Raw genomic sequence first — 26,726 nt, 5'->3', positions numbered from 1 at the left:
ATAAAATAAATAAATATAATATAAATAAGTATAATATAGATAAATATATATATTCTATTTTATATATTATGAATTATTAGATTTCTAATCAGTGTACAAAGCTCCCCCACCCTCTCGCTGTGGCTGCCATGGATGGAATCACTTTTGGGAACTTCTTGCAGGTTCCTTTTGGGACCATCAGGGACTTGGAGCAGATTGATTTGGTCAAAAACCCCATCCCTGGGAGTGTCCAGGGCCTTGGACAGGACTTGGAGCAGCCTGGTGCTCATGACAAAGGGTGGGACTGAATGATCTTGAAGGTCCTTCCCAACCCAAACCTTTCTAAGGAATATAAAACAAGTTTTTACCAAACTAGAGCCAGTCCTTGGGTGCCATTTCTTTAAACTAAAGCCGCGTTTCCATCAAGTAGAATTTTTGTGAGTTTCATCTGTTTTCCTGCCCAGAACCTAAAAATCTCAGGTATTTCAGGGACTTGCTGACATGTTTTAGCCCAGCTGCTGAGCTCTCTCCCTCCCCTCAGATGCTGCTGACAGAGTACCTGGACATGAAGAACACGCGCACGGCCTCGGAGCCCTCGGCCCAGCTCAGCTACGCCAGCTCCGGCCGCGAATTCGCCGCCTTCTTCGCCAAGAAGAAACCCCAGAGACCCAAAAACCCTCTCTTCAAGTAAGTGCAGGGGTTTGTAAAGCTGTGCCTAAGCTGCCTTTGGTTCCCAAGTGCTGCTGGTAATCGCAGTTTCACAGTGTGAGAGGTGTGGAAGTGCCGCGATGGGGATTTAATGCCCCGAGCTGAAGATGTGTTACAGATTCTGGGTTTTAGAGCTGAGCTCTTCCCAGGGCTCATTCCAGGACTGGGAATCCCATTACTGGAGCTGCTGCAGAGCATGGAGCGATCCATTCTGCCTCTCTTTGTCCACGGTAAATTCAGGACCTGTTAGAGGGAGTGATAAAGAGCACTGGACAAAGGGAATTAAGATAACTGTGTAATTACTGCATGGACTAAGCACTTAATCCTGTCACTAACTCCTTTAATTCAGCAGTCAGGCTGCAAAGAATTAAGTGGTTGGGAGCAGAGTGTAAGAGAGAGGAGGGTGAGAGAGGCTGGGTGGCCAAGGAAAGGATTTGGGAGAGCAAATTTGTGCAGCAGTGAGGAGTTGCTGAGCAGCGCTGGTGGGAGAGGAGATTCACACCTGGATTTGGAGGAGCTGTGCTGGAATTTTCCTCTCTTCCACCTTCTACCTGTGCTGGCCATCCTCTTGGGCCTCTTGAGAATTTTGGAGAGGACCTAAAAGTGCTGTTTTGGCAGAGGTGCTCCCAGTAGATGTCCTCTCATAGTACCTGAGATCCCGGTTAGAAATCCACGTTCTTTGCTCTCCCAGGATGAGCTCTCCTGTTATTAGAGGTTAAGTATTGCATCCTTCCCCTGTAAACCCATGATTATCACCCCTCACCCTATTTTTAACCCCCTCCACATGGCTGTTTTGGGTGAAGAATTCCACTTGGAATTTTCTCTGACCTGCAGATGGATATTGGAACAAAACAGGGCTGCTCATCCCATGTCTGTTCCCCGTGTACAAGGACCCAAGTCTGGGGTTTGAGGACAAAGTTTGGGATTGCAGTTTGAGGAATGAGGCTGCTCTGTCTCACCTGGAGCAGGGTAGAGTTTGTCAGCAGGGAGGAGGTGGCAGTAATGGTTTAGAGGAAGGTGAATCACCTCGTGGGAGCAGCATCTCTCACCACTCCTGGCACTGTCACCGAGCGATGCCGTCCCCGCAGTGACAGCAGCACTTACTGGGATCTCTCATTTGCTTATCTGGCTGCTGTCAGCTGTCACCCTATCTATGGAAATCGCCCTTGAAATGGAATTTCTCAGCCCACTGAGGTTTGTACATGTTTGATGGAGTGTTATTCTTGTCTCCCCTCCCATCTCCGGCGCTTTCCATGCCAGGCTCTTTTCCCTGCCTTTCCATTAGCCCTGTCCAAATTGAGGAGCTTTCCTCTTGTCACCACAAATCTGCATTTCCTTCCTCAGCACTCTCTTAGGGCAGGGCTCCACCTGTGTCCTCTGGTAGCTGTGAGCTTGTTTAATTAATATTAAATATTAAGCTAATTTAATTAATATTAAGTATTTCTGCTAGTTGTGTCTGCAGGGAATAGAGGGAAGTTGTGTCCTGCTCTCTGGAAATCAGGAGCTGGTATTCAGAAGAAACTTGGAATTCTTATTTCCTTTAAAATGGTGTGGTAGTTTGGCATTTAGGAAAAAAGTAGAAATAACATATATTATATAATATCTAATATATTTTATCTAATATAATAGATAATATATTATATATTATATATATTATACTATCTATTATACATTATACATTATACATTAAATATTATATATTATATATTATATATTATATATTATATATTATATATTATATATTACATATTATATATTACATATTATATATTACATATTATATATTATATATTATATATTATATATATTACATATTATACATTACATATAATTTATAACATGTAATATATAATATGTAATATATAATATATAATATATTAGCTATAATACATCATATAACATATATCATATAGCATAATCATATATATTATATATTATATATTATATATTATATAATATATAATATATATATAATTTTTTAAAAATTCCTTATTTAGTTGCAATATTGGCTTGAAAAAGAAAGCTTCAGATGAAGGGAAATTTGGGAATTTGGATAATTTATGCCATCATAAACCTGGGTTTCTTCTCTTCCCCAAAATAGCCAAGGGCATGCTCAGGTTGCCAGCTCAGATTTCCAAGATGGAAATCGGGAAATAAGACAGGAATGAGTTGTACAAGCAAGAGCTGAACACCCAATAAATCAGTCCCAGACTTGGCTGTAATTCTGTGTAATACCAAAATATTTTGAAAGCTTTGTGGGAAGGGAGTTACAGGGATAGAGGAGTTAAGTGGGAAGAGGAATGTGGGGAAGAGCAGCTCCAGGAGGTGGCAGAGGAAGGGAAATAGGGGAGAAAAACTGGATGGGTCTGGAAAAGAAGGGGTGAGATGTGGGTTTGGTGCCTGGAATGGTCTGTGGGATAATGCTGCTGTTATTGTCTCACTGGGGCCAGAAGGGAGCACGTGGGGAACACAGAGCCAAGAATTTACAGCTCATTTAATTAAAATCCGAAGGGTTTGTTGTGTTTTGGTAAATTGTTATTAGTTCAGTCGTAATAACATCAACACTCACAGTCCAAATTAGAGCAGAAAAGCCTCATTAATAGTAATAATCTTAACACTAGTGCCCAGGAAAGCTGTGAAATGCTTTCTCCTGTCTCTGGTGGGATGCTCATGTTTGCAGGGTCCCTCTGGGCAGCACTGGGGCTGATTCCATCTTCCTGAACCATGGAATTGGGGAGGGAATGAGGAATGTTACAGCAACCATCAACACCTTGAGCTCTTCCCATTTCCTTTCCAGCTCTGGAGTCCACTGGGGCTGTTTGAAGGTGCTTTGTGCCCACCACGAGCTCCCTTCTCCCTGGTCCCCAGAGCCCATCCAGACACTCCCAGGGTTGGTTTTTTTGGGGAAGTGCCTGCCTGGAGCTCTGGAACTCAGGCAGGTCAGACATGAAGCCCTTGGCCATGGGACACTTGTGGTGACAGGGATATTGAGCTGTCCTGAGTCACTGAGCTGGAAGATCAGGGCCCAGTTTGGGGCCTTTTACTGTTCTCAAAAATCCTGTTGATGGGGCAGAAATAGTTGGGAAATATTTGAATTGGTCCTCATTGATTATTAGAACCATACAATAAATAATAACTCATTTGTCCCAAACTTCCAGGAGAATAATATATTTACATTTTGTATTACCCAGAGCTAAGTGGTGCTCACAAGAAGAATGCTTCCAGGGCTGGCTGAGTGCCTGGATTGACCAGATTCCTTTGAATTTCCAGGTTTGAATCCTCATCCCATGCCATCAGCATGAGTGCCTACCTTCGGGAGCAGAGGAGGGAGCTGTACAGCAGGAGTGGGGAGCTGCAAGGTATGCAAAGGGATCCTGGGGCAGTTGGATAATTCCCTTCTGCTGGAGCTGGAATATCCTGTCCAGCCTCTGGCAGGTATTGATCTCTGCTCTCAATCTCCCCAGGTTTTAAGCTCTTGTTTATTATGAGGTTGTGAAAGGTTTCTCTTTATTCTCTCAGCATTTTCAGCTGGAGGTCGAGGTCTTAAAAAATACTCATAAAACAATGGGTGAAATACAAACAACTTCACCTTGAGCACTGGGTTTGGGTATTGGAGCTACCTTGGATTTTTAACTGCAATTTATTGTCTTACTGTGATACTTACATTGCTTTGGGGGCTGAGCTGAGCTCAAATTTGAAGCTGGATGGACTGAAGTGACCAATTCTTTGTGTTTTGTACACTTGAGGAGCTGCAGAGTGTTGGCAGATGGTGAATCAGGGGACTTGGGCTGCTTTTGCTGATTTATATTGCCCATAGCAAGTGGTTTGTGTGCCCAGGGAAGTCTTTCCTGCTCCAGGCATGGCATCATTTCACTTGTTTTTCCTGAGTGATCCAGTGCTTGGGTTTGGCAGCAGAATCAAGGGAATATCCCAAGATTGCCATGATAATGTACAGCAGGACTAAATTCTTTTGTGTTATCTATTCCAGTTTCTTCCTGGGCTATCATAACAAGAAAATAATTTATGCTTTTCAACTATTACAGTGATCACCAGGGGCAGAATTTCTCCCAGAATTTCCTGTCCATGATCATTTTCAGCTGGCTTTTAATTGAGAATGTTTTATAATTTGCAAGAGAATTTTTGGATGCCTTTGTGTTCCCTTCCTCCTTTCATAACCTGTTCCCAGCGACAACTCAAACCCACAGGGGTGTGAAAGAAAGCCTCAAGGGGCAGAGACTGCTCTTGTTTGATTCACTTGGGTGACTGCAGAGGTGATCTGAGCATTGATGATCAGGGCTGTTAATGGTTCTGTGGTGAATTCTGAGATCCTTTTGGGTGGACTGAGGAGGAAGAACCTGAGCTCAGGACGTGCTGAGGGTGACAGCTGCCCACCCCCTGATCCCACAGCACGTGGGACTGAAGGGAAGGGGAGGTACCTGTCAGCTAAACTGGGATCTCACCTTTTACACCCTTGGGAGGTGTTGAGCTCACAGCTCTCTGCCTTTTGGGGTTCAGGTTTTCACCTTCAGAAGTGTCACATGTCCAGGGTCAGCTGGGAAATGTCCCCCAGCTCAGTGGGATGTGGTTAAGGTGTTCAATCCCATTAACAGGTTTTATTCCAGGAGGATTTAAGTAGTTAATTCTCCATAATTATGAGCTCTCTGTTACAAACTGTGTGGGACAAATGTGGGCTCAAAGCCAAGAATTTTGTGGCTGTTGAAAATTTTGAGCTTTTTGGGGCCATCAGGGAGCCTGCAGGACTTGCTTCAGAATTTCCTGTCCCTTTGGGATGAGTCCTGTTGCCTTCTGTCATTCCCTGTTGTCCATGTGGCTTCAAAAGCAAGCAGAGAACGGAATTGATGCTCTCCAGATCCGTGTCCTCCTCCAGGTGCCTTGTGGCTGAGATTTGGGGATTTTTGTGGTTATTGCTGTTACACTGAGGGTTTTAAAGAGCTCCTGCCCTGGGTTTGGAGCTCGTTCAGAGCCAGATTTCATGGGAGAGTGATTCCTTACGGATACAAAACAAATCCTGGGGCAGCATTTGGGATGAGCAGGGAGCACCTCCAGGAGAGGAGGGTGCAGCAGAGCTGCTCAGGCTGCCCAGGGAGGGCGGGGTGGGGAAGAACAAAGCCCAGGATGTGCCAAAGTAAAGGACAAAACAGGAATTAGCGTGGAGAGGGCCAAGACCCCGCTGCCCTTTGCAGCTCAATTGGAAGAGCCTGGACGTGATGCAATAGGTGACAAAAAGTCAGTGTGGGGAGGCAGTGGGGACAATAGATGAGATGACTTTGCTGAGATCCTTTGCAGTTGAACCATCAAGAATAAGTTTCCCTTTGAACTTCACGTTAAAAATGCAGTAACCTCTGTCTCTATTATGAGCTGCTGTTCCCTTTTAGGTTGCTCATTAATCTTCCTGAATCCCAGACCACAGCAAGATCTGCATTTGGATTTTTTTTTTTATATATATATATATATATATATTTATTTTTTTATTATTTTTTTTATCCCTTTTAAAGAGAAATACAGTTTAATTGTTCAATCAGGTTAGTGGAAAGCAGACATGTGATACTCTGTCTTCTGTGAACACTGCACAGTTTCTGTTCCCAACAGCCTTATCCACAGGGATGATTTTTCAGTGGCAGCAGGGGGAGGGTGACTTGTTAGGGAATCTTTTTTCCTGAAAAGATCTTCAAAGAAACATATGCATGAAAAGAAAGGAATTTATAAAAGTTTAGCTCACGCTAACTTTTTTGAAATAAGAATTTAATTTAAATAGCCTTAAAAATGTGTGAAGATCAGAGTGATGCTTTGTCATTAACCCCTTTGATTTGGACTGAAATAGTGCAGAGCTTGAGGCTCACATTATCCCTCAGTGGGGGAAAGGGAAATGCTGCAAGTGATTTAGAGCTGGAATTCTTCTGCCTCATTCCACTGAAATTGCAGGAGAAAGACTTTGGCCAGGTGTTTTTCCCTTGAAGTTGGCCACACAAGTTCTCTGACAACTGTCATTAAAAACAAGGTGGGGGCAAGTACAGAAGTGAAATATTTCCTTCTGGACTGGTACAGTCTGGGGAGAGCTGGGAATGTTCTCCTGGAGAGGAGAAGGATCCAGGGAGAGCTTCCAGCACATTCCAGGGCCTGGAGGGGCTCCAGGGGAGCTGGAGAGGGACTGGGGACAAGGCCTGGAGGGACAGGACACAGGGAATGGCTCCCACTGCCAGAGGGCAGGGATGGATGGGATCTGGGGAAGGAATTCCTGCCTGGGCTGGAATTCCCAGAGCAGCCCCTGGATCCCTGGAATGTCCAAGGCCAGGCTGGACAGGGCTTGGAGCAGCCTGGGATGGTGGGAGGTGGCAGGGGTGGCCCTGGATGGGATTTGAGGTCCCTTCCCACCCAAAGCATTCCGTGATTCTCCCAATGACACGGAATACCGGCTGCCACTTCATCACTTGCCCCTCTTCTGCTTTTTCCACTTCACTTCCTGAACAGATTTCTGTTCAAAGGGAGATATTTCAGAATTGTACTCTCTGTTTAGGCTGGGTTTGGTTGGCAATCCCAAGCAGGTGCTGCTCTGTGAGTCACAGCCAGCTCAGCTCTGCCCTGTCCTGCAGCTGGGCTGGGGCTGGCCATGGAATGGGAAGTGCTCCAAAGCTCCCGTGGTTCCCAAGGATGTGAGTGGATTCCACACCTGCTCAACACCCCCAAAATTTGAGGCTTGTTGTTTCTTTCCCCCTGGAAGCTCAGAGCATTTCTGCAGTAATTCACCTCCTCCATGGCTTTGTGGAGCAGGATTTTATAGGGAATGTCAGATGGATTGTCCAGGGAAGGATGATGGGAGCAGGAGTAGGATCAGAATTCCAGAGTCAACACTCAGTCCCATGTTCCATCCCACTGATTTTTATTGATTATTGAAGGTATTGATTTATAGACAGACAAACAGTGGCTGTCCTGCCACTCAGGAGGATGCTCCATGAGCTGTTCCTTGAGGGATCACTCCTACAAATACTTATGCTCCATTAGATAGATAGAATTAGATAGATAGATAGATTAGATGATAGAAAATATTCTTGGATTGTTGTCATGCCTTTGTTTTTTTTCCCTTTTCATTTGTTTTGGGTTTTTTTTGGAAAGTTCTGTCTCTAATCCTGCTGCTTTGGCAACTTGAGGATGAGTTTGTGTTCTGCTGGCACTGGAATTTGGGACAGGGCTTGTTGTACAAGGAAAGGAGGAAAAAAATCACCTGACTTCACAGAGAAAGTCTTTAATAGAACAAAGGATGAAATTTGTGCCCCAGAGCTGAATCCTCCCAACTACTGGACACATTTTGTGTGCTGAACTGAAACAGCAAAGATTCAATTCATCAATACTTGATGAAGTTATTTAGGCAGTTTCTGTCCAGAGCATTCCAGAGGTGCAGTGCACTTCTTCCTACTTGAAAAAAAAAAAAGAATTGGATAAGTTCCCCTTGGTTCTGTTTGAAGGAACGGGAGGGGAATTGAATGAGATGATTTTTAAGCAAACCATTCTGGGACTCTGAAGTTTCAGTTTTTCACAGGTGATTTTAAATACCCAGAACTTTTCTATAGGTATTTCACTCTTGGTGGAAGTAGTAAGAGTATTATATCAATTTATTTATATGCTAAAAATCAAATGCAAGAGGCTCTTGTGGATTTTAAATATGCAACACTCAAATATCTAAAAGCTGTCCAGTAGTTCAGCTGGAAGTGGAGAGCATTTCCACACCTTGGAACATCCAAGGCCAGGCTGGAGCAGCCTGGGGCAGTGGGAGGTGTCCCTGCCCATGGCAGGGGTGGCACTGGATAATTTCAAGGTCCCTTCCAACCCCAACCAGTCTGGGATTTTAGGAACCTTCCAGGTTGCTCACCTCTGGCACAGGATGGCAGATGTGGCAGTAAAACCAAGCTCTGGTATAACAACACAGTAAATTATAGTGGGTCATTTTTAGAAACTCCAGGGATTCTTTTTCTTTGCTGGCTGGGTGATAAATGAAAAGCCTTAAATATGCCTCTGACACAAGTCTAAATTTGGGAAGTGGATTTGTGTTACTCCCCACTCTGCTGCTCATCCATTCCCCACCCAAGCCCGAAAAATTCCTTACCATAAGGTTTTAAGTAATTAAAGAAAACCAACGAGAAACTCTGCTAATTAAGATTTTGACGCCAAGAAATAGCAGCAGAGGCACGCTTGATCTGATATGACAAGGGCACGATGTAAGGCCAGGTCCAGGGAAAATGCAGTTATTTGTAGGTGCCTTGTTCCATTTGGATTCACCCAAGGGCTGCCAGAGGGAGCCAGCTGTGCTCAGCAGTGACAGAAACCGATGCTGACATTTGGGATAATGAAAATTCGGTTCAGCACCTCGGCGAGACGCGGATGATAACGTGTTGTCAGTCAGAGGTGGTGGGGAGGGGGAGAGGGAAGGGAATTCGTGTCTGGTTAAAGGAGATGATGTGACAAGTGGCCTGTGCTGGTTAAAAATATTCCTTGAGGAAGGACGGGGAAGAAACCAGCGGAAAAATCGGCCGAGGAGGGGGAGCTGGTGTGATATCCCGAATTTCCTGTCACACCGCTGCTTTTGTCTCCTGGTGATGTGCAGGATCACAGTTGGCTTTGAGCTTGGGCAGGGCTGGGCGAAGGGGGAGAGCAGGGATTTTCAGGGTTTGGCCAGCTCTGAAGCAATCAGCTCCCCCAGCCCCTGGAAAGCCACTCCTGAGTTCCTCGGCGTGTGTTTGTCCCGGTGTAGCGGATTAACGGCACGGCCTCTTCAAAGGCTGCCCAATCAAGGAGGGGTTATTAAAACCAGGCTGCTTTATGACTGAGAATTAATTAGAGCACCATTTTCATGCAAAACATCCAATTTTTTGATTAGCAATGGAGCAGGGCCACAATTAACACTCTAGGAAGCTTAAATTTCCAGCGTTTTGATTCTCAGGAAATGAGATTATCAAACTGGGGTCAGGCTCTTGACAGCAAAAAGGGGATTATGTGTAAGAAAATCGTTTGTTTCTTGATTCTTCCTCAGAGATTGTTATTAAAGCTACAACAATTCAGAGGGAGACACCTAAAAAAAGGAGGCAGGAGGGTCCCTTTGCTTTGTCAGTGCAAAGAGCTCCCGGTGTTGGGGAGAGCACGTTTGGCATTTTATCTACAGCAACAGGTTCCCATTGCTGGGTGGGGTCAGCCCTCCTTTTCCCATCCATGTGGGTTTGTTTTTATCCTTTTTGACAATGTTTTTGATCCCTTCCAGGTGTCTAAATGTGTGTATTGCTGCTTATTAAAGGCTGACCTCAGCCAGCAGTCGAGTCTGTGAAAAAGGATCAGGGCATCTCTCTTAATCCCAGAGAACATTTGGAGGGGTTGAATTTCCCACTTAATTCTTGTGACTTCTCAGGGAGATGGGAGGTGTTGAAAGTCAGGCTTGGGCTGTGAAATCTCTGCTTTGTGTCGGGGACTTTGAGCAAGGTAAGGCAGGAGGAGGAATTTTGGTGTTAGGGCGATATTTGCTGCCAGTTCCAGAAGGTGCCAGTGAGCACCGGCGGCGTCACTGTCATGGAAAGGTTTGGGTTGGAAAGGACCTTAAATATCACCCATTTAAATATCCAGCCCAATTTCCATGGGCAGGGACTCCTTCCACTATCCCAGGGTGCTCCAAGCCTCATCCAGCCTGGCCTTGGACACTTCCAGGGATCCACAGCTGCTCTGGGCCTCCCCACCCCAGTCTTGACCTCAGGCTCCTCTTCCTTTAATCTTTAGCCCTTACACGGTTCTCAGCTGGACCCACCACATCACTTCAGAGCCCAAACACCCCTCAGGTGCCACATGGTCCTTTTGGAACAGGAAAACCAAAAATAAGAGCATCAAGGTGGTGTATGAGAGGAGAGGAGCTTCCCAAATAGAGATGGAGAATCAATGCTTTGAGTTCTGTCACCAGCCTGGATTCTCCATCCTCAAAACTCTCCCACTTCTGCCATGCTTCTCTCCGCTCTTGATGTGAGGAGGTACCATCCTTCTTCTATGAAATATCCCAGAAATATTCTCCACTCCCACTCATTTTGCTGCAAGCTGCTCCAGCCAGGACTGGTTGGGTTGTGTTGTTACAACTGGGACTTGCTGTGTTCCCAGTGCCTTGTTTGCAAAGCAATCCTTGATTTTCAAGGCACTTATTTACAGCTCCTTTCCAGCTTTGAATCTGGATTACTGAAGCATTTGAGGGCTTTGTGGTGAATGTACAAAGACAACATGGAATTATCTTGTATTATGCAGATTAGAACAGAATAGGTGGGGAATGTTTATGCCTGTGATCTATAATACCCTGTTTTATATCAATTACTGGAGTTTTTTCCAGGAGGAGCAGGCTTTTGGAAGTACTGAGCCATGGAATTTGTGCTTTTGCCTAAATGTCAGTAGTGAACCATTTATTTAAACACCGTGGAGTTAGGCTGTGAAATGAGGAATAAAATATCCATGGGAGTTCAGATCGGCTGGGTCAGAATTCAACCTGCTGGAAGTTGATCAGTTAATGCTGATTTTTTGGGATCTTGAGTCACCAGACAGGCCAAAACTGCAATAAATTTCCTTTATACATAGTGCTGGGAAGAGATTTATACTACACATGTATACACACAATATCTTTGGACTCTGATCCTTGTGGGTCCCTTCCAGCTGAGGATATTCAGTGATTCCTCCTTTTTTCTAAAGTTATTAATTGCTGTCTTGGCATTGTATATTTTTTTTTCTTTTGTTTCTTCTGGCCTTTTAGGTAGTGTAGAGTCCTGAGATGCTCATGGATGTTTATGTTTTCTATTGAAATCTTGCTGCCATTTGAATTTTTCATCAGGTTCTTCTTTTCATATCGAAGTTTCTCCACATCCATCATTTTTGCAGGTCAAATTTCTTTGTTTTCACCAGCTTGCTTAGCAAGACCTTGATAAATACATTGCTGAAACATTCCTTTTCTTTCTCCCATTTGATGGAGTGTATAATCCTTATTTAAAAAACAGCCCAACACAATTATCTGCGGGGACTGAGACGCTTTCTTGCCTCTTCTGCAAATTTTATACCTTTCAAGCTGAGACTTCTCCAGGAAGTAATTCCACATCACAGGGGACGGCAAATTCCAACAGAGACCTTGAGGGTGAGTGTGGAGGGAGCTGCTGCTGCTCTTGTACCTGTTCAGGGGGTAAAGAAGTGTTTAATCTCTGGCCCTGTCATTCTGCTGCCTCTAATCTGTGTCTGAGATCCCTTCAAAATGCGACATCGTTGTTTTTCAAGGAGCATAACAAATGCACCCCAGACAGCTGCATTATCATTTGGGGTTTTTCCCTCGCAGCCAAGAGGTTTTTATCTTAATAATGTTGAAATGGAACTTTTCCAGTGGCAGAGGAATGGGCAGGCTCAGAAAACTCTGCTTTCAAAGAGGGCTAAAGCCATTTAGGTGAGCATGAATTAACATTTCCCTCATCTTGTAAAGGTCAGCCTTTAATTGAGATTCACCACGCTCAGCCCAAAGCCCGGGTTCCAGAGCCCTCTCTCCGAAAAGGAGGCACAAATTGGCAGCATAATCTCATCAGAGGCTGAGGTTAGGTGGTAATAAATCACTCAATTCAAAGAGAACGAGGCTGCCACGGAGCACAAAACACGCCAGATGCTCCAAAGACTTTTGTGGCTTTGAGATGGAATAACAGTTGGAGGATCTGTAGATGTCTTGAGTTTTTCCTAATAAGGAAGAACTGTTGGGGAGAAAGTAATTTTTACCTAATTAAAGGATTAAAATGCTACACATTTGATTTAATGTTGGTTGTTACCCATTTTACACACACACTCTCCTGTGTTTCCATTTGTGTACCATAGAAATTACTGCCAAAAAAAAAGGCAACAGCTTTCGTAGATCCATTCTTCCCTGCCTTTTGTGAGGAGATAAATGTGTGCTGAGGAGGTGATTCTCTTCTGCAGATGAAGATGGAACTTTAATGAGTGACAGGATGTGATTTAGGGATGTGAAGATAGAAAAGCTGATTCTCAAGGGCTCTGTGGGCCAAGTGCATCAACTGCTGTTGGGTTTTTTGTTTCATAGATCATGGGTGGTGTTGGAATATTTTCTTATCAGGACACAGAAATACAGATGTTTTCCAGGTGAGGAGAGTTTCCTTGAATAAGGTTTTGCATCCAGAAATAACGTGAGGAGATGTGAAGGGAAAAGGGGTTTTTATGTAGGCTGGAGATGGAGAGAAGGAATGTCCATGGGAATCATGGAATCAGAGACTGGGTTGGGTTGGAAGGGACCTTAAAATCATCCAGTTCCATCCCCTGTCATGGGCAGGGACACCTCCCACCATCCCAGGCTGCTCCAAGCCCTGTTCAGCCTGGCCTTGGGCATTTCAGGGATCCAGGGACAGCCACAGCTGCTCTGGGCACCCTGTGCCAGGGCCCCACCACCCTCATGGGGAAGATTTTTTTTCCTGATAAAAGCACCAGAACTTTGAATCCTCCTGTCAATGGGATTTTAAATGTCTTATCTCCTGGATTTTTGTTGGTTTTGGAGCTTGACTGGAATTGTGCATTCCAGAGTAGGTGGCTCCCTATGATGGTTTGGAATGGCAGCCTCGTAATTTAAATTCTATTTAAAGGTCCATTGGGTGAAGCCATAGAAGGACATCATGTGCATGTTGAATCCATCTTTAAAGGAGCTCATTTTGGTGATTATTCCAATTTAACTGGAATGAGAGGTGGGAACTTGGATGCATTAATTGAAAAATTTTGGGCTGGACCACCCAGCACTGGGCAAACAGAACCTTCCTCTCAAACAGGCCCTGAGAGAACCTCTCCAGCTGGATAAAAATAACGTGAGGAGTGGAGGCTCCGTGGGGTGATCCCTGTGCTCAGCATCCTCTGGGACATGGCCTGGGTGAATCCACGTTCTTCTCCAAAGGGGAAGGTTGGTTTTTGGTGAGTTATTCCAGGCCTCAAAGGTTATTTCTGAACCTTATAAATCTGGTGGAGTTGCACATCCCGGAGTGATTTGAGCTGGAAGGATCTGGGTTAGCTGAAGCAGGAGGGAAAGGTGCCTTGGGAAGGTTCTAGGGCTGTTCTTTCCAAGTTAACTTGAAGTCACCAGAAAATGTCAGTTTGGGCAAAATGTGAGACATTCCTCTACCTCAGTTTCCTGGAGAATTTTGGAGTGTTAGGACTTCTCAGGAGTGCCAGGATTGTTGTCTTGACGTGGCTTTTCTTCTGTGGATACTCCCTCTCTCCTCATAAAATTTTGAGGCCCCTTTTTCCTTATGACAACAGGTCTCTTTTCATCAGTAGGTTCAGAGTTTCAGCAAATGTCTGGTGCTGTCACAGAGTCCTTGGGGCTTGTGTCTCCAGTGGTGACCAGGATACTCATTCTCCCCAAGAATTATTACGACATTACTATTATTATTACTATTATTATTATTATTATTAATAATAATAATATTATTATTACTGTTATCATGGTTATCATTAATATATTAATACATTATATATTATATAATATATATTATATATTATATTTTATATATTATATATTATATAGATTAGTATTAGATATTATATATTATTATTTTACATATATTATTATATATATTATTATATATGATATGATTATACACCAGGCAGAGATTGGTCACCCTGTATAGTCATTAATGTGCCACACTGTTGTGATTTCCTAAAGCAAAGAGGACGGGGAGGGTGTTCCATGTTCCACGTGGTGTTTGCAGTTCCCCACATCAATGTGCACACCAGGCCCTGCATTTAAATTCATGCTCTGGATATCAATTTCCCAAATTTTCCCGCTTCCCTTGCCAGTCTTTTGAGCCTTGCAGTCACCACAAAGGCGGAGAAGTTGTTGAAAGCAGATTTTTCTGTGTTTTCTCCACATAAAACTCATGCAGCTGCCTGCAGGAGGTTGTTCCAAGTGTGCTGGAGAAAGCCAGACTGATTCTTTTTCCTCGAAACATTGGGTGCATCAAATCCTCGCCACAGATCTCATTAGTGTTTTCATATCTCATTGTAATTACTTAATAATATAATACCAAAGCCTTGCTGCTCACTAGCTGGATTTTTACATAATATAAAAAAAAAAAACCCTGTAAGTGATTGGGGGCCTTGAGTACATCTGTGCTGCTCTTTGGGGATTTTAATTGCACTGATGGTGGGGTTGTGTTTGACTTAATTGTCATCAGGAGTTATTGGATGAGCTCCCTCCAAGCCCTGCATTCACTGCACCTCAGTGGCATCGAGGAATGTGGGAACAAATGGAACAAATGGCACTTCCCTTTGTCTGCTTAATGAGTGTGGAAGTGATTTCAAATGGCCTCTTCCCTCACCAGTCCTTCCATGATGGGGGAAAGCTGTAATTTGGGTAATAAGTGGTTTATAGCACTCGGGGCAGTGCCCTCAGCAAGGGGAGACGCCAATTTGGCCTGACCCCAGCGTGAGGAGGGATGTTCCCAGTGGGTGCTTGTACAGAAATCAGTGTTGGTGCCTTTTTAGCTGCTGTGGAAACCTGAGGATTTATCTGGAGTTGACTTCAAGTCATTGGAACCGTAAGCAGACAGAATTTAAAGAGTTCAGGAGCCGTGATGTGAAATGGGATCATAAACTCAGAAAAGCTCTCGAAGATGACTGAGTCCAAGTGTTCCCCCAGCACAGCCAAGGCCACCAAGGTGCTGAAGGGTCTGGAGCATCTCGGTGCTGGGAGAGGCTGAGGGAGCTGGGGCTGTGCAGCCCCCAGAGGGGACACGGCTGAGGGCCCATCCATGGGGACCAGGATCCAAAGGGAGGCTCCAGAGCATGGAAGAACGGGCAGGGTCTTGTCAGGAAAATTAATCCACAAACACCAGAGATTTATGTCCAAAAAGGAGACAGAGGAATCCTTTTATTTATTTTTTTTTTTAATAAAGGGAGAGGCCATGGCCATTCCCCTGGGGTCTCTCTCCAAGTTTTGGAGGCTGCAGCCTCCTTTTTATCCTAATTTCCCAGCCACATGTCCCTCTCTCTTTCCCCATGGGCTGAGGTACTTGAGAAGTACAGACTTCCTGGGATGCCTGATTCCTAAGATTCCCCTCTAATTTATTATCCTCCCTCTTAATATTTAATTCTTATGGAATTTATGGTGTTTCGTCATAAATTCCCCTTTAATCTTTCAATATCCAATTTCATTTATCAGCAAACCGACAGTTTGTTTGTAAAGGCAAATATAATTTTTTTCCATTCATCAATCAATGGAATCCATCCCATTGCTTCTTTTATCTCTCAGTGCTGGTTTTATTTACCAGCAGACCCACAGCTTGTTTATAAAGACAAATCTGTCATTGCTCTCCGTGTGATCCCAGGAATTGTCCCTGGATTTGGGGCACAATTTGTGCTCTGGGCAGTGCCCAGCCCTGAGCAGAGCCCAGAGAGGGGCTGGAGTCTCCTCCCTGGGGACATTCCAGAGGCACCTGGACATTCCCTGTGCTGGAGCAGGGAGTGGAACCCACCGTGGTCCTTCCCAACCTCTCCCATCCTGGGATTCCATCTCTGGAATAACAGGCTGTCTTGTTCTGTGCATTGTTTCCATCTTTATTATTTTTCCATGTGAGTTAATTTGTAAGTGAAGCATTTTGATGCAGAAAACAAATAATTCACCAGCAACATCTTCTTACATGATTCCCCTCTCTGACTTAAACCAACCTTGATATATTCCTAACTGCAACTTTCACATTAAAATGTGGATAAAAACTAATTCCTTGCAGCCTTTACTTCCTAATTAATTCCCTGGAAGAGGGAAATTCTTGGAACTCTATTAGTGGTAATGGCTGGGGTGTGTGTAAAGAGGAGCTGATGCTTTGCAAGATGCATTTCAATGTAAATTCCTGACACTTAATTCATGTCTCCTCTCCCTAATTGAGGAGTTTGGTGGGGCTTTGGGTATTTCATGGATCTGGGAAAGAAAAGCCTGAACAAAAAGCCCTTCCTTGGCTTGGTAAGTGAAGAAGTCAAATGTTGGTTCAGAGGTGTTCAAGGAACCCACTTGAGCTCTGCTCACAAACACCTCAGGTCTCACTTGGAGTTTTAATGGACCAGATTGGCATTATTCCATCAATCCCAGCAAACTGGGAGCAGATCTCTCTGCTCTCCCATTGTCTCTGTCATTATATCCTGCCCTGCTGCTGGAATGTTCTCCCAGAGCCTCTCTGGAATCTAGAACAGAGTATTACAGAGAAAACCCAGGGGTGGGTTTTATTCAAATATTTACAGCTCATTATCCTTCTTCTTTCAATAATTCATTTTATTTCTAGAAGTTTATGTAATTAATTTTATTGATTATTCCATGATTCTTTATCAGAGCCTGTGCTTTTGTCCAGAATTTTTGACCAGTTCACACATTTGTGTGTCTGAGGGGATTTTGGGGGTACCCTGAGCCACTGGGCTGGGTGGAAATGCTCCTGTGCACCTCAGATCCATCTGGTCTCCCACAGCTACCGAGTGTTTGTGTCTTTAAAGGCTTTATTTTTATGACTTTTGTAAATGGAGGATCCAATTTAGGAATTCAACAAAAAGTCGCCCGCTGGAGCTTGGCCTTTACCTTTGTATGACAAAAGATGCTTTTCCTATTTCAGGTGCTGCAGCTACAAAGCAGAAAGGGGAGAATAACTTTATTTTTCCTTCTGCTGAGTGGTGATAAAGATCTGAAATACAGAGATAAATCTGCTTGGGGCAGGAAAAAAACCTGGCATCTCTTGTCTGGGAACTTGAGGAGCAAATGCTCCATTCCCATTCCCAGTTAAAAGATGCTCCAAAAAGGGGAGATGAAGGAGTTCCAGGACTCAGAATTGTGTCCTTCTCTGCCTCTGCTTTGATTCCTTTGGAAAACTGGAATCCTTGCATAGAAAACTTGGTGTTACAGGAAGAAATGATTGGTAGTAGTTTAAATATCTGTCATGAAGGACTGGTTTTTGCTCACTCAAAGAATCACCATCAAAGGTACCAGCCAAAAATGATGCCATTTGAATTTATAAAAACGGGATTTGACATTTTGGGTTTACTCTTGTACTCTGTGGATGTAACAGCCAAAGGGAAATCGAGTTAGAATCGATTCAGAATGATTTCCACAGAGACCAAAGATGCAAAAGGACAGGGGAGACCCCACCACTGGACAAGAGTTTAAGGGAATTAACGGTGTGGATCTCATTAGGATGGATTTAACACAGTACCAGCAAATTCCTGAGGGTTTGTTGTGGATCAGGGACCTCTGCCATGGGTAAGGATGGATCTGTCACAGGTAAAGAATTCCAAGCCTTGAGGGATATCCCAAGGGAATTTTGAAGCATTTGGAGTGTGGTAGATAAAGCTTCATGCTCCATCCAAGGTGCCATTTCTGATACCTCCTTTTTTTATTGACTCTGTTCACATTCTCCTCAGCCAGAAGTGATGAAAACCAAGTTAATTGGAATATTAAGTTATCCTGGTTTAATAGTGCACTGTGAACCCTCTCATAAAAGACCAAAGAAAATAGATTTTAGTTGAAAATTTCTTTCATTTATTTTGTATTTTTTTAATTCCATGCTATAATACCACAATCCTTATCACCTTAAAAAAAAATCTTAAAATGTAATTAGTGTAATTTATCCAGGGGACACTTGGTTTACTATCTTTTCAGTAGTAAAAATCAGTCCCAGGCTGCCCTTCTGGCCTGGTTTAGTAAATCTAAACCAGGAATCTGATCTCTCAGGGCTACACAAAATCAGCTTTAGGTGAGAACCACAATGATTGTGTTGGTTTTTTTAAATATTGGTTGCTAACTCTGTATTTAGTAGATACAGAAAATCAGAGAACCATGGAAAGGTTTGAGTTTAGAAAGGACCTTAAAGATGATCAAGTTCCAACCCCTGGCATGGGCAAGGAACCCATAAAATCACCTAAAATTAGATCACAGGAGGAGAGTAGGAATGAATTCCCCCCCTTTCCCACTGGAATAAAGGAAATCCACATCAGTCCCAGCTGATTTCCATTTTTTTACTGGTCTGGGTAATATTCTGATACCTTATTGCCAGGACCAAAAATGCTTCATTTTATCTTTCTTTTCAGACTTTTTTCCCCCTCACTGGATTTAGAAACTTCCAAATTAGTCCAAGCCAAGCATAAACCATATCTTGTGCACTGAGTCATTAAAACTGAGTAATGCCAGACAATTGAATTAAATGTGGAGGAGGAAGATTTAAACCTCTTTCTTTCTGTTTTATTAGGAAGTTGATGCAAATGGCAGTGGATAAGCAAATTATAATACATTTGTATGAAGAAGTGGCAAGTTGGAGTGAGAGGTTGGGATGTCTGGATGGGAAGTTAATGATGCAGTTGTGAAGCAGAATGAGGGGATGGATGTGGTGGATGTAATACCAGGGAAATTAAGCAGGTTAATTCCAAGCCTTGCTGCAAGATTCCATTACTCTGCACTCTGAGAGCAGATTATTACAGTTATTTAATGTGTTTAACCCACTTAATGCTTTTGGATCGTGCTTATGCAGAAAACCAGAGGATGGAAATGTAACTTCACTTTGCAGAAAAAGGGATTTTGGTTTTAATTTGAGAATAGCCACATATGGCACACTCAGTGACCAGTTCCTGGTGTTCCCACAGAGAGCAGAGCAGAGATTTAATTGGAAATATTTACCTGGAGAAAAGGGCTTTGCTTGGTTTTCAAACTATTTTCCAGTGTGGTCTTTTTTATTTTATTTGGTTTTTATTTTTGTTTTATTTGTTGCTAAGTTTCCTCCCTTCCCCTGTTTCCCTCATTGCCTCCCTTTCCCCCCAAGATTTTTCAGCCTGGAAAAAACTCCAGGGAGAGCTCAGAGTTCCCTCAAGGGGCTCCAGGAGAGCTGGAGAGGGACTTTGGAGAAAGAGAACAAATCCTGAAAATTTCCATGCATACCTGGAGGTTTTGTTTCTACCCTAAAAGTGGAACTGGAATTTCAGAGTCCCTTAACTGACCTATTTTTCCTTTAAAATGCTTCCATTTCTCCTCAGCATCTCAGAAATGTCCCAAACCAGCTCTTAGGCTGGGATATTTGTCTTCAGGTTGGGCTGAGCCCTCAAAATTGGGGGGAAATCATTTTATTCCAGTTGTGATGCCTGTTCTTTTAAGAAATACAGGGAAAGGCTCTGAATTTCCCTGGGTGAATGCATTGAGTGATCAAATCTTTCATGCAACTTCCAGCAACTTCATATCCTGGAGATCTCTCACCGTTTTTAGAGGACCCAAAAGTTGTTGGGATTGATAGACTTTGAGGAACCTCAATAAATAGAATTACATCTGCCTTGCTTCCTGTAGAAATTTGCTCAAAATCCAGGGTGATGGGCTTTTTACCTAACAAGTTTTATATAAAACACATAAATACGCTTTTGGCAAGTTTTGGTCAAGGGAGAAGTGGAGACAGCAAAGAAATAGGTATTTTGGGGCATGTAATTGATATTTTAGGGAAAGAAATAGGTATTTTAGGGAAATAAATAGGTACTTTAGGGCAAGAAATGGGTATTTTAGAGCAGGGAGGAGAACAGGAGGCTGCTGGGCTGGCAGGAGATGGAGCACAAACCTTTCACACCTGTGGGGTCTGTTCTGCTCTTCCCTAAAAGTGCCCTTAGGCAGAACCACATTTCTTCACACAACGTGGGTTTTAAATGAAATTAAGTGGAGATTCCTGTTAAGGATTAGTCAGGAAAACACATCAGGAAGTTTTCTGTATTCACACCTAATTCAGGTGTCAGAGATGGTTTAGATGGCAGCGACACAGGCGCCTGTCTTGGTCTGGAATGATTTTGGTTGTGCCTTGATCCATCTCCCAGGAGCACCTGAACTATTGAGGAATAACCTGATCCATGGAGATGGATTAGGAACCTGCAGGTCTGGATTAGGAACCCCAGTCCACACCCCTGAACTGACACTTGGATTCACTTCTACGCCGTGAACTTGGCTTTTCCCCACACCACAAATTAAAGGTGTTCGGGTTTTTTAGGGTTTCTAGCAGAGCCTGCCCATGAGATGGTTCGTGCTGGGTGTTTACAGAGAAATCCTCTGCTCTTTGAGCACAGCTCCTGCTGTTTGGATGAACATTTTCATGGATCAAATCAGCTGTGCAGAATTATTTTCCCAGTGAGACCATGGTACCTCCATGCTTTCAGCTCTGCTTGGAAATTTCAATGTATTGGAGAAGGGGGAAAAAAAATAAATCTGTTCTTTGACAGGACCTGCAAATGTTCCTGGTTTCTGAGAAGTAAGAGCTGTGTGTATTTAGTTGGACCTTTTCTATTTGATGCTTGCTTCTGACATTCTGGACATTTATGGATGCATTTGCTTTGTCTGGCTTTCTAAGGAGGAAGCCATCTGGTACTGTCAGTGTTATTGGATCACCCTTCCAAAGAGAAAAGGAGGCTTTTGCTTTTCATCTTCTATTTGAAATAGCTCATTAATTAAAAATATACTTATTGAGAGACATAATACATTTATATATATATTTTTATATATATATAGGGAAATGTAGTGCACTAGGCTGTGCACTGATCTTGGATTGTTCAGGGGAGGGCACAAGCCAAGGAGAGCGGTTCAAACCTCACTTGGCAGCAAAATCAGATCACAAAGTCCTGTCAAACACTGCACATAAATAGTGCTGGGGACGGCAGGAAGGAAGGAAGGGGAGGCAAAGCTTTCCCTCAGTTCTCTGCACTTTGTGCTGGAGTTGAGCATCATTTCCAACCAAAGGGTAAAACCCCAGACGTCTTCATCTTGTGTTTCTCAGACTTTCCTGGTGGGTTGTTCTCAGCCAGTTGCCTCGACAGCTTCTCCTCAAGCTGATAAATGAGGGTTGCATTGTTTTTATTACTCTCAATATGTTGTCTACTGTGCTGTTAATGCTCAGTGGCAGGAGAAATTCCTGCTCAAGCTCATGCGGGGAATCGCTGAAGTATCCAAGAGGCCCCAGAAGCAGATGTGAGGGATCTGATTTTCTCTGCTTGTTAACTGATATACAGAAGATAAAAATTAATCTTTTTTGCTTCAGAAATTCTTGAGGGTAAGGCCATGGATTCATCTTGACAGCTGGCAGAGAGTCCTTAATGGAATTGTGAGCTGCAGCATCTCTCCCCTTCCTCCTCCAGGACCACGTTCAGAACAACAAGGTGTGAAAATTGGGAAAATTCCTCTTGTCCTCATCTGGGAACAGGACACTCCTTCAGACAGGAGATGTTTTATATCTCTCTCTCAGGATTTACATGAGCAGTGGACACATTTTGTGGCAAGTCCTGCCATGTTTTGCTCTGTCCCTCGAGTTCTTGCCCCTTTGGGATCCATCTTGTCCTGGTAACCTGAGGAGGCGGCGGCGCTGACCCCACACGCGCTGGTGAGGTTTTATCTGCCACTGGAACTTCTCTGTCATCTCCAGCCTTACCGTGAGGGGTCTTTTTGCCACCATCTTTTTCCCTTTATCTCCCAGACCGCGCGGTCGGCTGGGGAGCACCGTCCTGAGGGAGAGAGCTGACGCCATTTCCCCGTTGTCCTTTTGTTGCCTTGTTGGGACTACCCAGAAACAGAGGCCAGACAAAATTAAGGGAATAAAAAGCATAAAAATAAAAAGGTGTTTTTATTGAAGGGCCTTCAGGTACATTCAGGGCAGACGAAGCCCACCCAGGGGCTACACCCCAAAAATGGACCACGGGTCACGGGTTTTCACACTTTTATAAGTTTGGTTCATTTGCATACTGGGGGTTAATCTTCCAGTTACAGCTTCAAGTAATTAAGTCACTTACTCAAAGTTTGCTCCCCCCAACTCACTTTTGTTTTACATCCCTTGGGCCCTGAGGCAGTGAGGTGTCCTTGAATCCCAGACCTAGAGAGGAATTGTTCCGTCTGACCAAAATGGGAAAGCAGTGTCTGGCACTCTGTATGGAGCTCAGAGTTATACCCTAAAGAATTCCAGGATTACAAATATATGAAAAATACAAAAGCTAAAATCCTAAGGCATCACTTTGAGCCCCAAGCTGCCAGGGAGCGCCGCCATCTTGGGGAGGGGCCCTGCCGCCATTTTCCCTTTGTCTCCCTGTGCGTGGGCGCCATCTTGGGAAGGGCATTGCCGCCATTTTGGGGTCTCTTTGTTCCTGTGGGGTTCCTGAGATTTTGTGATTTTGAATCATTTTTGCTTCTTGCCATTTCACTTGGTAAACTTTTGTTTTTTCACTTATATCAGCTCATAGTCATTGCTTATTGGTGGAAGGGGATCAGTTGAATTTAAGTGGAAATAACTTATTTTATAGTGTTCATATCTTTAAATTGTCTTCAACCAAGACAAGAGGTTCCAGAAGAGCTGGAGAGAGACTTGGGACAGAGGTCTGGAGGCACAGCACAAGGGGGAATGGATTCCCAGTGTCAGAGGGCAGGGTTAGATGGGATATTGGGAAGGAATTCCTGGCTGGAAGGGTGGGGAGGCCCTGGAATGGAATTCCCAGAGAAGCTGTGCCTGCCCCTGGATCCATGGGAGTGTCCAAGTGCCAGGCTGAACGGGGCTCGGAGCATCCTCAGATCATGGAAGGTGCCCCTGCCCCTGCAGGAGGTGGCACTGGATGAGATTTAAGATCCCTTCAAACCCACACCATCCTGAGATTCCCTGAATCCCATCACCAACCTCCAGGAGACATTTCCCAGCTTTGGGCTGTGTTTTATGATTTCTTTGGCAACACAGATGTCAGAAGAGAGGGAAGACTTCTGACTCCAGTGGTGGAAAAACAAACACAGTGAAGTTCTCTGTTCTTTCAGACCTGACTGATAGGTAGAGTAAATTTCAGGTTTGTATCGTGCCCTCAATACCTGGGTGTATATACTCAAAAAAATGAACCTATTCAGTTGGTAAACAATGTTCAGGAGGGGAAAAAAAGCTGCTCCATTGATTTGTTCTGTGTATTTGTATCTTTGCTTTGTGTACTCCTGTGTTCTGGGACTGCTGGAGAAGATCTCAAATGCAGGGAGCACAAGTCTAATTATTTTGTTCACTAGAGGCAATAATTGGCTTGTTCAGAAGTAATGAGATAATTCAGATGTAAATTCGTTTTGGAGAGGGGGAATTTTAATAATGGATAATCTAGGAAATTATATCATGAATGAAAGAATATTCTGTTTATAAAAGGAACAAGTAGTGTAACTACAGAAGGTTGGGACCATTTCAACTCCTTCACAGTTGGAAGGAAAATCTGGGTGATTGCTGTTGACTCCTGTGTAAGTGCTGGGTGCTCTGAGCCTGGTGCAGAGGGGTTTGAGTAAAGCTCTTACCCTGTGAGTATTTCCAGGATTCAGGAACTTCCCTATGGAGAGAGTTTCAGATATGAACTTCATGGTTGTCTTGGTTTAGGGATGTGCTTTCACCATTGTCCTGGGTTAAGAAAACACGTTGTAAGAGGGGGCCATTTAAGTGTAAACCTTAGGAACACGTTCTGGTGAACAGAATCCAGACTTGAGCAGTTGTCTCTTGATATTTTTCCATAATCTTTTCCTTAGCATTCCTCAGAACATCCTTCAGGCAGTTTTGCTGAGCCAGTGAGTGTTTCCCTATAGAAACAGGGTTTGCTGTTTGTCGTTACAACTCTGATTTTGAAGGGTTGGGCTTGGCTTATTTAATGTCACAGCTTTATTTTCCCAGTTCTCAAGCAGAACTGCTCTGTGCTGATTCCACATCCAGTGCTGGCCTCCTCTGGAGCTCCTGAGGAGTCTCCATGCCTTGGACTTTCACCCTTGGCTTAGTGAGCTTTGCTCTAGTGGAAGGTGTGGAACAAGATGATTTTTAGGATCCTTTCCAACCCAAACCATCCTGGGATTCTGTGAACCTGCTAAAGCCAACTCTTGGTGTCCAGTGGTGTCCCCAGGAGCTGTAAAGGTGAGGATGAAGTAGGTGGGCACTTTCTGCCCTCCACTTTAAGTTCTAACTTTGACTGTTTTACCTGTGAATTCAGGGAATTAAGCAGTGGGGGAAGATTTGAGATGCTGAACCTTGTTGAAGGCTCCTGGATTTAATCAGAGAACAGTTGTCAGCTTTTTTAGCATCCTTCTGCTCCTTTCCCCTCACCTTGTCCTTTGTTTCACCCTCTCCCTCTCCTCTGGAAGATCTGAGTTACGTGTCAAGCCCTTCTGGTTGGTCCTGTGCTGAAGAGCTGTGGCTAATTTTAATCAAGCCTGAACTGTCATTCCGGTTCATCAATGTCACATTAGCGTCATTTCTCTTCATCAATGTCACATTAACAGTAAATCCCAACTCCCTGATTATTAAAGTGGATGGAAATCACAGCTCTGTGTGTGGCCAAATAGCTGCTCATCAGCGGGGTGCTTGATGGGCCCTGATCGTTTCATTCAGGCCTTAATCAAGGACTCTCTGTTCTGCTGGGTTTATCCTCGAGCTGTGGAGTCACATTAACACCTGCACTCGCTCCCTATTTCTGTTCCACTCCCATCTGCAGCAGAAACATGGGTTTCAGCTCAAGCATTGCTGGAATTAACAGCTTAAACCCTCAGTGGTAATGAGACAGAATTAAGAATTGGTGTTTAAGACTGGGAAGATTGGGAAGGTGGGGAATGGTGAGGGAGGATGAACAAATGTGTTTAGTGCCTGGGATAAATCTTCACTGCCTCTTTAACCTGGGGTTTGATCATTGCTTTGATTTCTTCCCTTTTCCCTGTGCTCTTTCCCTATAACTCTGCCTTGCCCCATTCCCACAAGTTTGTCCCAGTTTTGACCCAGACTGGTCTGGTTACAGCTACAGACCATTGGTTGTGCCTGAATTTGTTCAGAGTGATCCACACTTGGCTCTGAAGGTCCAGGGTAAAGCTTTGGGGTTTTAATCCAGCCTAACCTTTGTTACTTCTGTGGGCTCTGTCTTTTTGTTTTGTCCATGGCCAGACAAAAACTTCCACATTTCAGCAGAACGGGTGTTTCGACATCAGTGATCATGGGATGTGATTTTGGAAGCACAGGTGATTCTCAGGTTGGAGCTTGGTGGTCTTTAAGGTCCCTTCCAACCCAAACCATTCCATGATTCCATGAGGAGTCCAAAGCATCTCCACAAAATCTCGTGGCTGCTGTTACTCCTGAAATCGTTCCATGCTCTGTTGAATTCCCTTGAGGCTCTTGCCTACCCGTAACCCCTTATTAAAGAATAATTTGCTTTTCCCCAGTTGGCACAAAAGATCCCAGTCCAGTGCAAAAAGCACTTTGGTAATTCATTAGTAATTAGCTGAAATTGCAAGTTAATCAGCAGTGGTGCCCAGTAGCTTAACAAGAGAGGTGACTGGACGAAGATGCTCAGGCACCAAATTAAATTCCTATGGTCCCTTAAGTTTCCTCGCACTTAGAACATAAATACCATTTATGATAAATATCTATTTATGATAGAATTCCATACAAATATCCATGGCTATGTGAGCATTTAAGACTCAGTAAAGGAGTAAGAACTGAGCAAAGTGGTTTGTGATGCATTTTCTGTGCTCCAGCCCAGGCTCTTTCTGCCTGAAGCCACTTGAGCTGCAGAATTTCCAAAACATCTTTTCCCCAATTCCTGCCTCAGTTTCTGTGTGCAGTGAGCTCTTCCCCAAGAATTTCTGCCCAACTTTTGGTTCATAATTGAGTCAGTCCTGCCACAGGCTTCACTGGCATTAGACTTAATTAGTGCCAGCCTCGTTAAAGGGAAGAAGAAAGCTTGTCCTGGGGTGTTTGTCAGTGGCAGATCCGCTCTGTCAAGGGGAGTTAGAGTTAACCTTTAACTGGTTTGGATGGCAGCTAAAAGGTGCTTCCATCCTCTTCAGCTGTCACCAGGCCTGCTTAAAGGTCAGCATTTTGCTTCTGGCACTGGGATCCTGCCAGGGCACTCTCGTTTTCCCAAGATCCCAAACCAGGGTCTGATTGCCAAGCTATATTCTCAAAAGACAACTATAAAGCTAATAAATAAAATGAAATAAAATGAGATGAAATGAAATGAAATGAAAT

General features: G+C 43.8%; 1 protein-coding gene across 3 annotated transcripts in view; it reads left to right on the top strand.

The window, feature by feature from the left end:
- Window positions 1–26,726, top strand: part of EXOC4 (exocyst complex component 4) — a 294,646-nt gene that overhangs the window by 82,692 nt on the left and 185,228 nt on the right. For all 3 annotated transcript variants that reach the window (XM_015627621.2, XM_033514656.1, XM_033514657.1), the window contains exons 8-9: window positions 521–666; window positions 3,958–4,046. In XM_015627621.2, the coding sequence (XP_015483107.1) occupies window positions 521–666; window positions 3,958–4,046 (235 nt within the window). The remainder of the gene's footprint in view (window positions 1–520; window positions 667–3,957; window positions 4,047–26,726) is intronic.

The sequence above is a fragment of the Parus major genome, chromosome 1A (assembly GCF_001522545.3).
Source record: "Parus major isolate Abel chromosome 1A, Parus_major1.1, whole genome shotgun sequence".
Taxonomy (NCBI): domain Eukaryota; kingdom Metazoa; phylum Chordata; class Aves; order Passeriformes; family Paridae; genus Parus; species Parus major.
This window is presented reverse-complemented; position numbering and strand designations above follow the sequence as displayed.